This window comes from Meles meles, chromosome 1 (assembly GCF_922984935.1).
Source record: "Meles meles chromosome 1, mMelMel3.1 paternal haplotype, whole genome shotgun sequence".
Taxonomy (NCBI): domain Eukaryota; kingdom Metazoa; phylum Chordata; class Mammalia; order Carnivora; family Mustelidae; genus Meles; species Meles meles.
The window spans coordinates 136,435,199-136,449,157 of NC_060066.1; the positions used below are offsets into that span (position 1 = coordinate 136,435,199).

The 13,959-nt window shown below is 46.9% G+C and overlaps 1 protein-coding gene across 1 annotated transcript in view; it reads left to right on the forward strand.

Annotated features, from left to right (window-relative positions):
- ABCA4 (ATP binding cassette subfamily A member 4) overlaps nt 1-13,959 on the forward strand; it is a 126,047-nt gene that overhangs the window by 69,731 nt on the left and 42,357 nt on the right. The window contains exons 20-27 of the mRNA XM_046025848.1: nt 1,470-1,601; nt 2,779-2,918; nt 3,388-3,525; nt 4,479-4,672; nt 5,757-5,829; nt 8,887-9,092; nt 9,453-9,501; nt 13,545-13,810. Coding sequence (XP_045881804.1) covers nt 1,470-1,601; nt 2,779-2,918; nt 3,388-3,525; nt 4,479-4,672; nt 5,757-5,829; nt 8,887-9,092; nt 9,453-9,501; nt 13,545-13,810 — 1,198 coding nt within the window. The remainder of the gene's footprint in view (nt 1-1,469; nt 1,602-2,778; nt 2,919-3,387; nt 3,526-4,478; nt 4,673-5,756; nt 5,830-8,886; nt 9,093-9,452; nt 9,502-13,544; nt 13,811-13,959) is intronic.

Consider the following 13,959-nt stretch of genomic DNA (forward strand, 5'->3'; position numbering starts at 1 on the left):
GGACAAGAGGCGGGTTTTTTCAGCTATCTGAAAAAGGCAGCTGTAAGCCTGTCCGCGCATCCCACCCTCTCCAGAGTTACCACCATCAGTGATGGTGCTAAAGTCATGGCCATCACCATCTCATGCCCTTGGTCCATAGAGGACTACTTATTTTCAAAGAGGATTCTTTACCTACCTGCTTTGGAGAAAGTAAAAAGGGTGTGCTGGATAGAGGGGCCTGTGAGGTAACACTGAGCAACTGAAGATAAAGTTCAGCGAAGGCGCAAGCTCTGCGCAGAAAAGTCTGGAAGCTCCCCTAGCTTTTTAAGGGACCAGAGCGCCATCTGCTGAGAAGGAGAACATGGCTAGCTAAGGTGTCCTAAGGAGCGTCAGAGGCAGTCCTCTCAAGGGGCAGGGAAATCCTGTGTTACAGGTCTTCAAGTCCTATGACCTCTTCCAGAGCGCCAGGAAGGAACAGCAGTATACACCCTACGTTGGAATGTTCTCTGAGGGAGGTTCAGTGTGAATGGAATGTGGGGCTGGTGCCATCACATTTGGTTCTGTTTCCCTCTAGCGGTTGATCAACAGAGATTTCAGCTTCTAAGTACAAGTTCAGGTAACCTGAGATTGTATCTGAACTCAGGGAGGGAGCTGGCTGGGCCAGGCAGCCCTAAATCCAACTGACTGCTCACCTTGTTGACTGATACCATCAGAAGGCCTAGAGCACCACCCAAGACCTCGGGCTTCTCCTGACGAACACAGTACTGCCTCAGCTGCTCAAATGCCACTTCCCCTCGGGCGTGAAACACACTGTTCAGTAAGAACAGTCCTAACACTTTTGAGTTTTACTTTATGCTGGCACGGTTCTAAGTGCTTTACAAGTATAAACTCATTTAACCCTCACAACAAATCCATGAGGTATGGGCACCATTATTTCCCATTTTACAAAAAAAAAAAAAAAAAAAGGCCAAAGTGGATATGGAGCTTTTTGTTTTGAATCCAGAAATGATATTGTTGGTGGTAATTCCTCTGCCTGCCTTCAATCACTTCATCAACAAATACGTATTGAAGGACTGAGCTGTCATTAAGACCCTCCCCTATGCTCCGTAATCATGATACGAGGCACCGTACTGACCTATGCTCTGCACACCTTCCATTGAGCCCTACAGCACCAGGCTGTGATTACTGAGCCGGACGGGGTTGTTCTGTAGCGAATGTTGGGCTGCTGGGAACCCTGAGGACCCATCAGGGCCTGCCCGGGGCCCTAGGAATTAAATAGAAGCAGAGAGGGCAGACGTGGACATCCGCAATAGAGGCTGGATATGCACACTGCTTCTAAGGCCTGTCTGGGAAATTGTGGGTCCCCACAGCTGATCGTGGTTTGGGTTCAACTGAGAGTCAAGGCAGAAGTCACTGTGAGAGTCCTCAACAACTGCAGTCTGGGGCTTCTAAAGGTCATCTTTTCTGCCACTGACTCCTGCATTTGGCAGGTCAATCCTGACGGGTCTGTTGCCACCAACATCAGGGACAGTGCTCATCGGGGGAAAGGACATTGAAACCAGCCTGGATGAAGTCCGGCAGAGTCTTGGCATGTGTCCGCAGCACAACATCCTGTTCCACCAGTAAGTAGAACAGGAACTGAGACCCTCTCCATTCCTTATTCCCACCCTGCCCCCCACCAACACACATGTTCTCTAGGCCTGAGCTCAAGGATGCCAGTATGGGGGCCAGGAGGCAGTATTCCTGTTTGCTTTCCCCCTGTTCAAGGTCCTTGGTCCTGCTTGCTATGAGAGGTGTCCTTCAGAAAGTCAGACTATGCCTCTGGCACTGGGAGTGGAGGTCCACCCCCTCAGAAGAGTAATGCTCACCCCCCACCCCCACTCTCTGACAGGTGCCCCTCACTTACCCTGAAATACTCCTTCTCAGGGACCAAGAGAGGAGACTGTTGTTCCTTTTTCTCTCTTAAGCCAGGCACTAAAAACTGACTTTTCAGGAGGCTTTTCAGTTGCCTTTCCCCCCAAACTTTTATTTATTATTTAAAAGGTGATATATGGGGCGCCTGGGTGGCTCCGTCAATTAAGCATCTGCCTTTGGCTCTGGTCATGATCCTGGAGTTCTAGAATTGAGCCCTGCATCAGGCTCCCTGCTCAGCGGGAGGCCTCTGCTCCCTCTCCCACTCCCCCTGTTCGTGTTCCCTCTCTCACTGTCTCTGTCTCTGTCAAACAAATGGATAGAAATCTTTAAAAAAAAAAAAAAATAGGGAAGAAAGAAAAGAAAAGAAAGGAAGGGAGGAAATACAGATTAAAAGAAGAAAATAGAAGTCACCTGTCATTTCACCATCCAGAGATAACCATGGTTCACACCTCGGTATATGATTTTTCAGAATTTTCTCCTATGCATGTATACATATTTTATTTAACAGTATAAAGGAGAGTAAAACTCTGCATACAATTTTGTAATCAGCCATTTTTTAAAAATATTTTATTTATTTGACAGAGAGAGAGAGAGATCACAAGTAGACAGAGAGGCAGGCAGAGAGAGGGGGAAGCAGGCTCCCCAACGAGCAGAGAGCCCGATGTGGGACTTGATCCCAGGACCTTGAGATCATGACCTAAGCTGCAGGCAGAGGCTTTAACCCACTGAGCCCCCCAGGTGCCCCTTGTTTTTTATTATTAACAACACCACAATGAACATCTTCACTGCTAAAACTTTGTGCTCATCCTTAATTATTCCTGTAAGGTGAATCATTAGAGGTGGAACTGCTGAACCCATTGCCTCTCTCACTGCCCTGTCCCCTAGCCTCACAGTGGCTGAACACATCCTGTTCTATGCCCAGCTGAAAGGGAAGTCTTGGGAGGAGGCCCAGCTGGAGATGGAAGCCATGTTGGAGGACACAGGCCTCCACCACAAGAGGAACGAAGAAGCTCAGGATCTATCAGGTGCTTGGTATTGGAAAAAGAGAGGGCTACGGATGGCAAATCCATTGTCTTCCAGGACACCAACAGAAGGGGAGGCTTCTAAGAAACCTTCTAAGAGCAGGAGCACTTCTCTAAAGTTACTCTGTGCACCTTAGAGGAACCCACCTCTGGATCATTTCCCTCACGGAACCCCCCTATCTTGTAGCAGCCTAGGCTGTATTTGTTCTGATGTTCGTGGGTTTGAACTAAAATGTGAGACTAGCCTTTAAATGGTCTTATCTGTTCTTGCACTTCTGCATTTCTTGCCTTTTCTGCATTAAAAGAGGCCTGCACACCACTAGGTTTTGAACACTGTATAAACATCTAAGGAGGCAGCATCAAGCTGCTGCCAGATATAAGGCACGGTCCCCCCTTATGCCACCAGCCCTGGGCCTTTCTCCTACTGTCCTCCACAGCCCTTGTGACCCTGTTGCCTTATGCCAAACTCTAGGCGGCATGCAGAGGAAGCTGTCTGTTGCCATTGCCTTTGTGGGAGGTGCCAAGGTTGTCATTCTGGATGAACCCACCTCTGGAGTGGACCCCTACTCGCGACGCTCAATTTGGGACCTGCTCTTGAAGTATCGCTCAGGTAATGGCCACTGCTCGGTGCCCTGGTGCCTTTGTCTGTGACCCTGGCTCTCACCATGGTGCTTTGCACCTGAGCATACTTAACAGCCATGACAATACTCTGACGGGGTGCGGCCAGTGACCTGAGTGAGCCAGAGTCCCAGTGGAAGCCTCCTGAAATGTTTACACCAATAGAGACAGGAAGTCACTGATGGAGCAGCCTACATCCCCAAATATTCTAAAATGTTCTCTCAACCTGCAGCCCCTCTGTCTGGAGCAAGGTATGCAGCTCTAGGTGAAACTCCTCTTTGACTTAAAAGGTGCAAGTCACATGCAGACATCCCAGGAAACTCTGTGGCTGTCAGAAGGTCAGTCAGGACCAGGTGTGAGGATGGCATGCACATGTCCAGTGTTCCAGAAGACTACAGCAGATAGCAGTGTCTCAGAGTGGGCCATGCTTCCCTCTTTCCCAGCACCTTCTAACCGGAGGGGGCAGGTCCAGAAAGATGGCAGGCAGAGCTCAGAGGGCCTGCGAACATGAAAGCATGGCTCAATCCCACAGTTTGCCATCCTGGCATCCTCATTCCTGTTTTCTTCTAAGGACATTGCCCATTGGTTTCAAAGTATGTGTGTGTTCTTTGCAAAGACTGTAAGTGCAGTGCATAATGATCCAGAGAGTATATACGTATGGCACTCAATAGATGCTGACTGTAATAAATATGTCCCCTACACAGTGATTTATTGGAAGCAGGTCCGAAGTCAGAAGAGGTACTGTATGTGACGTGACAGTGCTTGACAGCATGCAGGATGCTAGAAAATATTAGCTGTTGTCGTTATTATTCTAGCACTCTGGACTTTGCTGCAGAATACTCTTTTTTATTGGTCCACTTCGAGTTTTCATGCCCATGTCACAGAAAGACTGTTCTACATCCTGCCCGGGCCTGTCTGGTCATCCTCTGACCTCTGCCTTTGCAGGCAGAACCATCATCATGTCCACTCACCACATGGATGAGGCCGACCTCCTTGGGGACCGCATCGCCATCATTTCCCAGGGAAGGCTCTACTGCTCGGGCACCCCGCTCTTCCTGAAGAACTGCTTCGGCACGGGCTTCTACTTAACCCTGGTGCGCAAGATGAAAAACATCCAGAGCCAAAGAACAGGCTATGAGGTATGTGTGTGCCCAGGGCAAGAGCCCGTGTTGGGTCAGGAGAAATGTACGGTTTAGTGATGTCATCCCTGGCATCTCTACCCCAGTCGGGCTCTAGCAGCCAGGATCAACCTCCTTGTTCCTGAAACTCTTGGCAGATTTTGAGAAATGGATATTCCAAACCCTCCTACAGAGATGCTTTACCCCACATGAAACAAGCTGAGATTATGGTACTCTAGAACGCGGCACACTCATGTGGCATGCAGCCACAGAAATGTCTCAGGCTGCAAGGTGGCATGCTGGGAATCCAAGAGTGGCTACTGAAGCTTCCTGTGTTTCATTCCAAAGCTTATGTTCCCTAAATAACCCAAAGTCCGCTGGGAAATGAAAGCCAAGGAAAGGCGTTCTTGGGAACTATATGATCTGAAAATGATAGAGCCAGACAATACCCACTAGCAGAGACCTTCTCAGCATTGTCAGGAGACCAGGTTTGGGTCTGGGTAGCTGCAAGGTGGAGGACTGTGTCATCACAGGCAAATTCCTTAATTGCTTGTCAGTGTTGGTTTCTTTGCATGCAGTAAAGGAAACTAATCAGTTCCGCTTCTAAGGGACGTGGAGACGATAAGTGAGAGAAAGCATTATGAATGCCCTCTGGCCTCCTGGAGACCAGGCACTGTTCCTGTTGGAGTGGTCAGGCTGGTTACTTTGTAGCATGACCTAGGCCTCTGGCTCCCATAGTATAAGGGTCAGGCTGCCTCTAGGTTTTCCTGTCCTGGGTAGACTTCCACAGGCCAGTGTGCATCCACAGGGTCAGAGGAGAAGAACGTCTTGCACAGGCCGCCTACAGCTGTCGTAAGATAATGATAAGCCAGGGGTGCCTTTCAGGTGCTGTTACTCTCTGTGCCTGACTCATACACTCACCAGGATAAAATCAAATAGCCATACCCTCAGAGTGCTCACCTGAAGTAGTATATTAAAATATGAGGGAGAGGGGCAAAATCTGTTGACCACTTTTGGCAGCAAGAAACAAACGAGGTGCGGTGAGGAAGGCATTTGGCCTCAGGGAGATGCTGTTGTTCAAGTGACTGACGCCTGTCTGTTGTAGGGGAATTGCAGCTGTTTCTCAAGCAGGTGTCCAGCCCACGTAGATGAGATTACTCTGGAACAAGTCTTGGACGGTAGGTCCCGGGGCACGCTGTGTCTTGGTTCTTGTTTGGCGATCATCTCTTGATATGGTTGGGTGTGTCCTGTTGTCAAACATAATGGGAGAAAAGAGAACACTCTGTGTATTTCTCAAGCCCATGGTCATGAAGTTGCTCATCTTTCCCTTTGACCTTCTCTTCCATTCCCAAAGAGACTTTAAAGCCCTGGGCCTAAGGGCCTCCTCCCTTAATTGATGAATCCAGTCTTTGTTCATTGCTCCTCCGTGGCCCAGGTTAAGCCTCCCTTCCTGTGTCCTTCTGCCCTGGTTCCAAGCAGCATTACTTAAGTATGAGGAGAAGGGCTACTGTAGGTCCCAGATGAGGCCCTTGGGCGAAGCCATGGTGACTTACGGCTCTCAGAGTGAACTTTTCCAGAGAGTCGGACTTCATAGAGTAGACACCAAGTCACACATCCTTGTTACACTCCTGACTTTCCCCTCAGTATCCCAACTTACTAACAGTTCTCTCTTGAGTAAGGGTGCATTAAACCTCGTCAGGGCCACCTCCAGGAGATGCCGAAGAGGCTCTCGCTGGAAGCACTCATCCCACAGGATCTGACCTCAGGGACCCAGAGTGCTTGCCAACAACTCTTGCTGTCTTCCATGAAGGCCCACTTCCATCCAACCTCTGGGGTGTCTTTGCAAATGGAAGACCACACACCCCATACCCCTAAAAAGGAGCAAAACGAGACCTGTGTACTGACCCAGGTTGATGATGGGATGATGGAGGAACTATCTGCTTCGCAAAGAAAATACAGAGTTCTCTATTTAGAATGATTTTTTTTTTTTCTAAATCTGGAGAATTTACTAACTGAAGTCTGGTGAAAGAGGAAAACTAGACACTATTTATATACCATGCTTGAAATTTGAGGGAAAATGCCCAGGTCTGCATCACATTCACTCTCTTACCCACTCTTTGCATGGACAGAACCTGCGGCACCCAGGAACACATCCTTTTAGGGTGACAGCTCTGTGTCTTTTCCCTAGTCTGCCTTGCTGTGGTCTTTCCCTGCTCGCTGAAATCCCCTCCCAGGATGAATCTTGCTCAAGACATGGATAGTTATTAAAAACCAATACAGTAATGTACCAAAATCAAGTTGGAAACAGGGCCTGCTGGCTAGAGTAATTTTTTAAAATATTCCTTTATTTCTAAACAAATGTCTATTTATTTATTTATTTATTTACTTATTTTACTATAAGAGGGATGCCGTGAACCATAGGAAGGAACACAGTAAGTCATTATGCCCCAAATAAGAGAAAGAAGATCATTCTGCTCCCCAGTTAGTTCCTCGCAAGGCTTTTCCCTCTCACACAACCGTCCACCACGCACACACGTAGACCTCCCTGCCAGGCACTACAAGCCTGCTGCCCTCCAGGACTCCCTCTGGAAGGCTGACACACACGACTAAGACACAATTCCTGGGAATCCAGCAGCTTCAGCTTGATTTCCTTCCTCAGAGAACAATGCACATGACCCCTGGAGAGCTGTTTAGGGCAAAGCTGCTTCCTCACACAAGGAGCCCTCCAGCCCCTGTGTGAAGTCATCCCAGAGCTAAAGACAATTGAGTCCTCTGTAAATCTGACATAAAACAAGCCTTCCAGTCCAGTTAGACAGAAGGACATGGATTGAAAGCCATGAAATCCCTCCACATGGGTCATTTTTAAAACAAAGGAAGCAAAGAACCCACCAGGTGGCCTTAATTGAGAGGACTGCTTGGCAGAAATGCACGAGACCTGGGTTCTGAGTCCCTAGAATCCCTCTCCCTTTGACCTGCTTCACAAGATAATAGGGAACTGTCTCTTCACATACAAGCTTTAAAATTTTTTTTTTTTTAAGATTTTATTTATTTATTTGACAGAGAGATCACAAGTAGGCAGAGAGGCAGGCAGAGAGAGAGGAGGAAGCAGGCTCCCCGTGGAGCAGAGAGCCCGATGCGGGGCTCGATCCCAGGACCCCGAGATCACGACCTGAGCCGAAGGCAGCGGCTTAATCCACTGAGCCACCCAGGCGCCCCAAGCTTTAAAATTTTTAAATTCGATTTTTAATTTCAAAGTAATACATGCTTGTGCATAAAAATAAAAATTCTGACTATGATTGTGTCAGGTAAATACTTGTTACTGGACATTTCCTCACGCCCCACGTTGTACACCCCACACTCCATCCCCCCCAGCCCAGTCTGACGCCACAGCTTCCTGCTTCCCTTCATCGTTTCCTGGATCAGGGTGTTAAGGTTGGTTAGTTTGTTAGTTGGAACAGGCAGGTGCAGTCTCAAAGGAAATGGCTTATTCCTTCGAAGAATTAGACCAAGCACTGGTGTGTGATTTAGGAAGGCGAGTTCTTCTCCAACTTAGGCACCAGTCCCAGGTATGCGTCTCAGGAAAGTCACTTACAGCTTGGGCCAGACAAGGAAAATGAAAGCAACTTTGACTTAACCTTCAAGCCTGTGTTGAATAAAAATGAGCAACAATAATGATAAGAACTTTCTTACTAGAGATGATGTTCATGATTAGGGTAGCAGCTAATATTTACCTAGGCACCAGACATGTTATTCTAAGTGCTGTGTGGGTATGAACTCATCCAGTCCTCATAAATAATAAATAAGAGTAAAGCTAGTGGGTGCCACTATTTTCCCCTTTGAATAGATTTAAAAAAAATAAAAACAACTGCTTGATGTTACATAGTTTGCAAGGGACAGAACATTTGATTGCACAAAGGAGAAAACTAGCAGAGGAGCATTGCATGACCTCCCCAAGTTTCCCCGACTGGTTAGTGGGGAGTGCTGTGGCTTCCCTTTCCCTCTCCCTCTCAGTGCCCTTCACAGGGCCAATTAAGCCAAAACAGATGGGAGGCAGCATTAGTCCTCTGCAGGAGTCACCCCTGAGGAATGAAATGCCCCTTCCTCAAATGGGAAGTGGAAGAAAGTAGGGGATGTGAGCAAACTCAGAGTCTCCCAGGTTCAGTTCTGGAGGACAGAGTTGATGTCAGTCTCTCTCTCTCTCTTTTTTAAATTTTTTTTTTTTTTTTTTGTCATAGGAGATGTGAATGAGCTGATGGATGTGATACAACACCATGTTCCAGAGGCAAAGCTGGTGGAATGCATTGGTCAAGAACTTATCTTCCTTCTTCCAAATAAGAATTTCAAGCAGAGAGCATATGCCAGCCTTTTCAGAGAGCTAGAGGACACACTAGCCGACCTGGGGCTCAGCAGTTTTGGAATTTCTGACACTCCCCTGGAAGAGGTAAGCCAGAGATCCCAGCTGGTTTCCATCAGGTAGCAGAAAAGGAGCTTCTTTGCAGAAGTCAAATACTAGGAGGATGTTTCATAAGGGCCCAAAGCTGTAACTCCCCACCCAGGTACAGCAGCTAGTTTCATTTTTGGCTCACCCCCTCATGCCTCTGTCCATACAGAAACAGATTTCACGTGGCTGAGGACCCTGTGTGCATACACTTTTATATTGCCAGAAGACTGTGTTCTTAGATAAATCACAACGTATTTTCCTTCCATTAGGAATAATACCCAACAAAACTGAGCTAGGGTTAGATTTTTTTCTGAGAATGGAATACCTAAACCAAATGTTCTCTTTTTCCTTTTTTGACAGATTTTTCTGAAGGTCACGGAGGATTCTGATTCAGGACCTCTGTTTGCTGGTATGGTTCCAGAGTGTGTTCCCTCACGGTACTCCCCAAAGCTCTGTATTGAAAATCGAAGGAAAATTTTATGAAACAACAAAGCAGGAAATTCTCCTCCATTGTATTTATCTGACCCCCCCAATATCACACATTTTGCGTTCTTAATTCCTTTAAATGACAGAGGAATGACAAGTGGAATTAGATCTGGGTGGAAAGACTCTAGATGAATCAGGATTGTTAAGGAGGTCAGGCTGGGAGCTTCACCACCCCAAACTTCTCATCCCACTTTCGGGTCTCCTATACCTGCCGCATCACCGTCGTCATCTACTCCTCTTATCTCCACCATGCCTCTGATCCACTCCTGTCTGCCTGAGTGACAGCCCACAGAGTCCCTAGTAATGGTGACAGTGAATACAACCCAGATGCCAGCTGGAATCTTCTGGTCTCTTTGAGAAAGAGATAAAATTATTCTGAACCTTCATTTAGTGCCCTATGGAAACTTGCCACTGTGGAAGTCATAATTTCTGTGGATCTGGGGGTCTCTCTTCTACATGTATGAGCCCGTGCACCAACTAGCCCCTCCTGTGATTTCTACCAAAACCCCAGAGGCACACAAAATGTTCATGAGTGAGTTTACTGTGAAGCATAGGGTATAAGGAGAGGGACATACAGGCGGGATTACCTGCCATGACACGGGCCACTTCTGATAGAATAAAAGGCATCCACCCACACTGATAAAATGCTCTGGCTCCTCTCTCTCCATTCTGTTTTCCTCTCTCCTGTTCACGGGCAAATCTGCATGCCATTCTCCTTCGATGCCTTGGGCTCCTGCTACGGGTTACCTTTTTCTACCCAGTATAGTAATATCATAGTATTTTCTTGTGCAAAGACAGTTTCCTCCCTGTGAAGTTTCTGATGCCAACTCTTAAGATATATGGTTTTCATCTTGCTTCATAAGTGGTCCTAGATGTCTGTTTAGCAGCTATGCCTAGAACTACCAGTGGTCAAATACACTAGCCCAAATGTGCTGCCTGGCCCAGGTGAGTCGTGTGGTGGCCAGAAGAAGCAGGAATCCTGAGAGAGTGGGGAGGGAAGGGCAGTCTGCCAGAGAGGGCAGGGGCAACTCACCATGGGACCCAGGCATTCTTTCCAGCTTTAAAGACACAGAAATGGAACTTTCCCAGGTCACCCAAAGATGAAGGCTTACATTAACCAAGACCAGGATGAAAATATACAATTTTATATCAGAAGTTGTGATGTTTTCAAGAGTTAGGGCTTTCATCAGCCCAAAATACTCCTTAATAGTTAGATCTTCTCAGTCTTCAGAAGACTGGTCAGCCTGGGCACAGAGTAGGGTGTTCCAAAGAAACATGCCGGGATCGAGGTTAAGAGTGTAGCCTCTAGAGTAAGGGAGATCTCCGTAACTGGTTCCATAATTTGCTAACTGAGTAGCTTTGGGTAAATGCTTTGCGTATTTGTACCTCAGATTCCTCATCTGCAAAATGGGGCAAATAATAGTACCCAACTTTTAATATTATTCAATTGAATGAGTTAATACGTGCCAAGTTTTAACACAGTATGTGATTTCTGATTAAGATTAAGCAACATCCTAATTGACAAATCATCTTTTACCTCAAAATTTTTAGCCCTTTATACTTCATAGAGCATGTAACATCCATTGTTTTGATTGTCACTGTAATTGCATGAGGCTGCTAAGACAGGGGTTAGCCCCATCTGGGGGAAACTGAGCTCACACAGATTGGATGACTTGCCTTAAAGTCAAACAGGCTTCCGAGTCTTACTCCCTGGCTTTAGCTCTCAAACTAGGACCAAGTCCACACTCTCACTGCCTCTCATTTTTCAGATGTCTAAATGCATGTTTTAATTGGCTCAGTTTTAGAGGATGACACTTTCTGATCTTATCTCCAAAGTCTGAAGGAATTTGTAGCTATCCATTGGGGTACCAAGTTTCAAGGTACCAAAAGGCTCAGTGTGGCCTCTAAAGGTGTGGCTCACAGTCACTGACCACTAGAGGGCAGCAGGAAGCCAGGAACAAACAGGGTTCTGACTGTCCTCTGCTGGCACCCTCAGCTCTTGCCTCCACCGTGGTCTCCAGTCTGATGGGCCATCAGAGAGCAAAGCTCATAGGATCCTACCAGAAGAAGGGCCAACCAAGCAAACAACACATCTGAGCTCACGGGGCACCTTAGTGACTCTGTCAGTTAAGCACCCAACTCTTGGTTTCAGCTGGGGTGGTGATCTCACGGTAGTGTGATCTAGAGCCCTGCATTGGGCTGCCTACTTAGCAGGGAGTCTGCTTCTTCTCTCCCTCTCCTTCTTCCCCTCTTCTGCTTGCACTCTCTCACTTTCTCTTTAAAATAAATCCATCTTGGGGCTCCTGGTGGCTCAGTTGGTTAAGCGACTGCCTTCAGCCCAGGTCATGATCCTGAGTCCCAGGATCGAGTCCCGAGTCGGCCTCCCTGCTCAGCAGGGAGGCTGCTTCTCCCTCTGACCCCCTCTCATGCTCTCTCTCTGTCTCTCATGCTCTCTGTCTCTCATGCTCTCTCTCTGTCGAATAAATAAATAAAATCTTACCAAAAAATAAAATAAATCTTGAAAAAAAAATCTGACCCCAGATTAGGGAAAGGAGGCAGGAGCACTGGGGCTCTGGCACTAGGTCGTGAGAGAGCCTGCAGAAGCCGGGTTGCTGCATTGCAGGTGTCCATGAGTGTTAAGTGGAAGGATGACTGGGCTGACCCAACTCCCTTTGCAGCTGCCCTTGTGCTGGGGGACTTTAGGACAGGTTAGGAAAGCGGCTATAGACCAACCAGCGGTCCTCTAGGCTCTCCCTTTATGTCCAACAACACTTTCTACAAAATTAACATTAATCAGTGATGATGAACTATAGCTTCAACATAACTAATGACTTGCAGTGAGTAGTTCTTAAAGCATATTTACATATTAGCTCGTTTAATCCTTATAACAAGCCTGTGAAATGTTTTCATTTTCGTTTTACAGAGGAGAAACCTCAGATTCAGACAGTCCAATTTATGCATCTAGTAAGAGTCAGGATTCAAACCCAGGTCATCTAACTCTTAGCCTTTCCACCACTTCTCAGTGGCCTCTAAGAATTTAGGGGGAAGAAAAATCAATTCTGACTTTTACTTAAGTCCACAGGTTACACATGAATATATTTTGCTGTTTAAAAATTCAAATAATACAAAAAAGGCTAAAATCACCCTCCTCCTTCATCCCCACCCCTTACCCAACTCTCCCCCTGCAGTGGTAACTTCTACTAATAGTTAGTGGGTGTTCCATGAGAGCTTTGCTCTTACATCTGTATGTGTGTATATGTGTATAACATATAACTTGTTATATGTGATATACGTGCTTTCTAACACAAATGTGATCTTATTACACATATTGTTCTGTAACCTTGATTTTTTTTTTTTACTTAGCTATATGTTTTAGACCTCTCTGTCAATGCATTTATATGGTCTTTTCTTTAGCTACTGTAGAGAATCTGTAAAGGATTTCAGGTAATTCTGTCTATAGATGATTTACACTAAAAAATAGAATTGTCATTTTATTTTTATTTATTTATTTTCTTTTTAGTAGGCTCCACACCCAATGTAGGGCTTATACTCATGACCCGTGAATTTAAGTCATAGGCTCTGCTGACTGAGCTAGCTAGGCGCCCCCCCCAAAATAGAATGTTTAAAAGCATATTAACAGCGAACCATAAGAGACTATGGACTCTGAAAAACAACCTGAGGGTTTTGAAGGGGCAGGGGTGGGAGGTTGGGGGAACAGGTGGTGGGTGATGGGGAGGGCACGTTTTGCATGGAGCCCTGGGTGTTGTGCAAAAACAATGAATACTGTTACGCTGAAAAAATAAATAAAATGGGGAAAAAAAAAAAGCATATTAACAGACCTGGCCTGATACTCTGTTGCTATTTTAAATGAAAGGGAAAACCAGAGCAGTAAGAAAATAAAGAGCGCATGAAAGCCATACCCTGCAGGTATTTTTCTAAATGTATTAATTCAATCTTCCAAATCAGGTGGCACTCGACAGAAGAGAGAAAACACCAGCCTCCAACACCCCTGGCTGGGTCCTGGAGATAAGGCCAGACAGATTCCCCAGGGCTCGGATGGCTGCTCTGCAGAACCAGCTCCTCCCCGGGGGGGCCAGCCCTCCTCGGAGCCTGAGCCTGAGCACCGCAGCCGGCTCAACACAGGGGCGCCCCTGCTCCTCCAACACGTGCAGGCGTTACTGATCAAGCGTTTCCATCACACTGTGCGCAGCCACAAGGACTTCCTTGCCCAGGTATTACTTTCGGTCCTTGCCTGTGCTTAGCTGCTGGTGGCCAAAGTCTGCCGGCCCTCTCCTGGCCTTGCCCTCTTCTCCTGGGCTTTCTCCTGTTGGAGCTTCAAACAGGGATGGGCACTCTCTTTAGGTCTTGTCGGCTTTGCTTG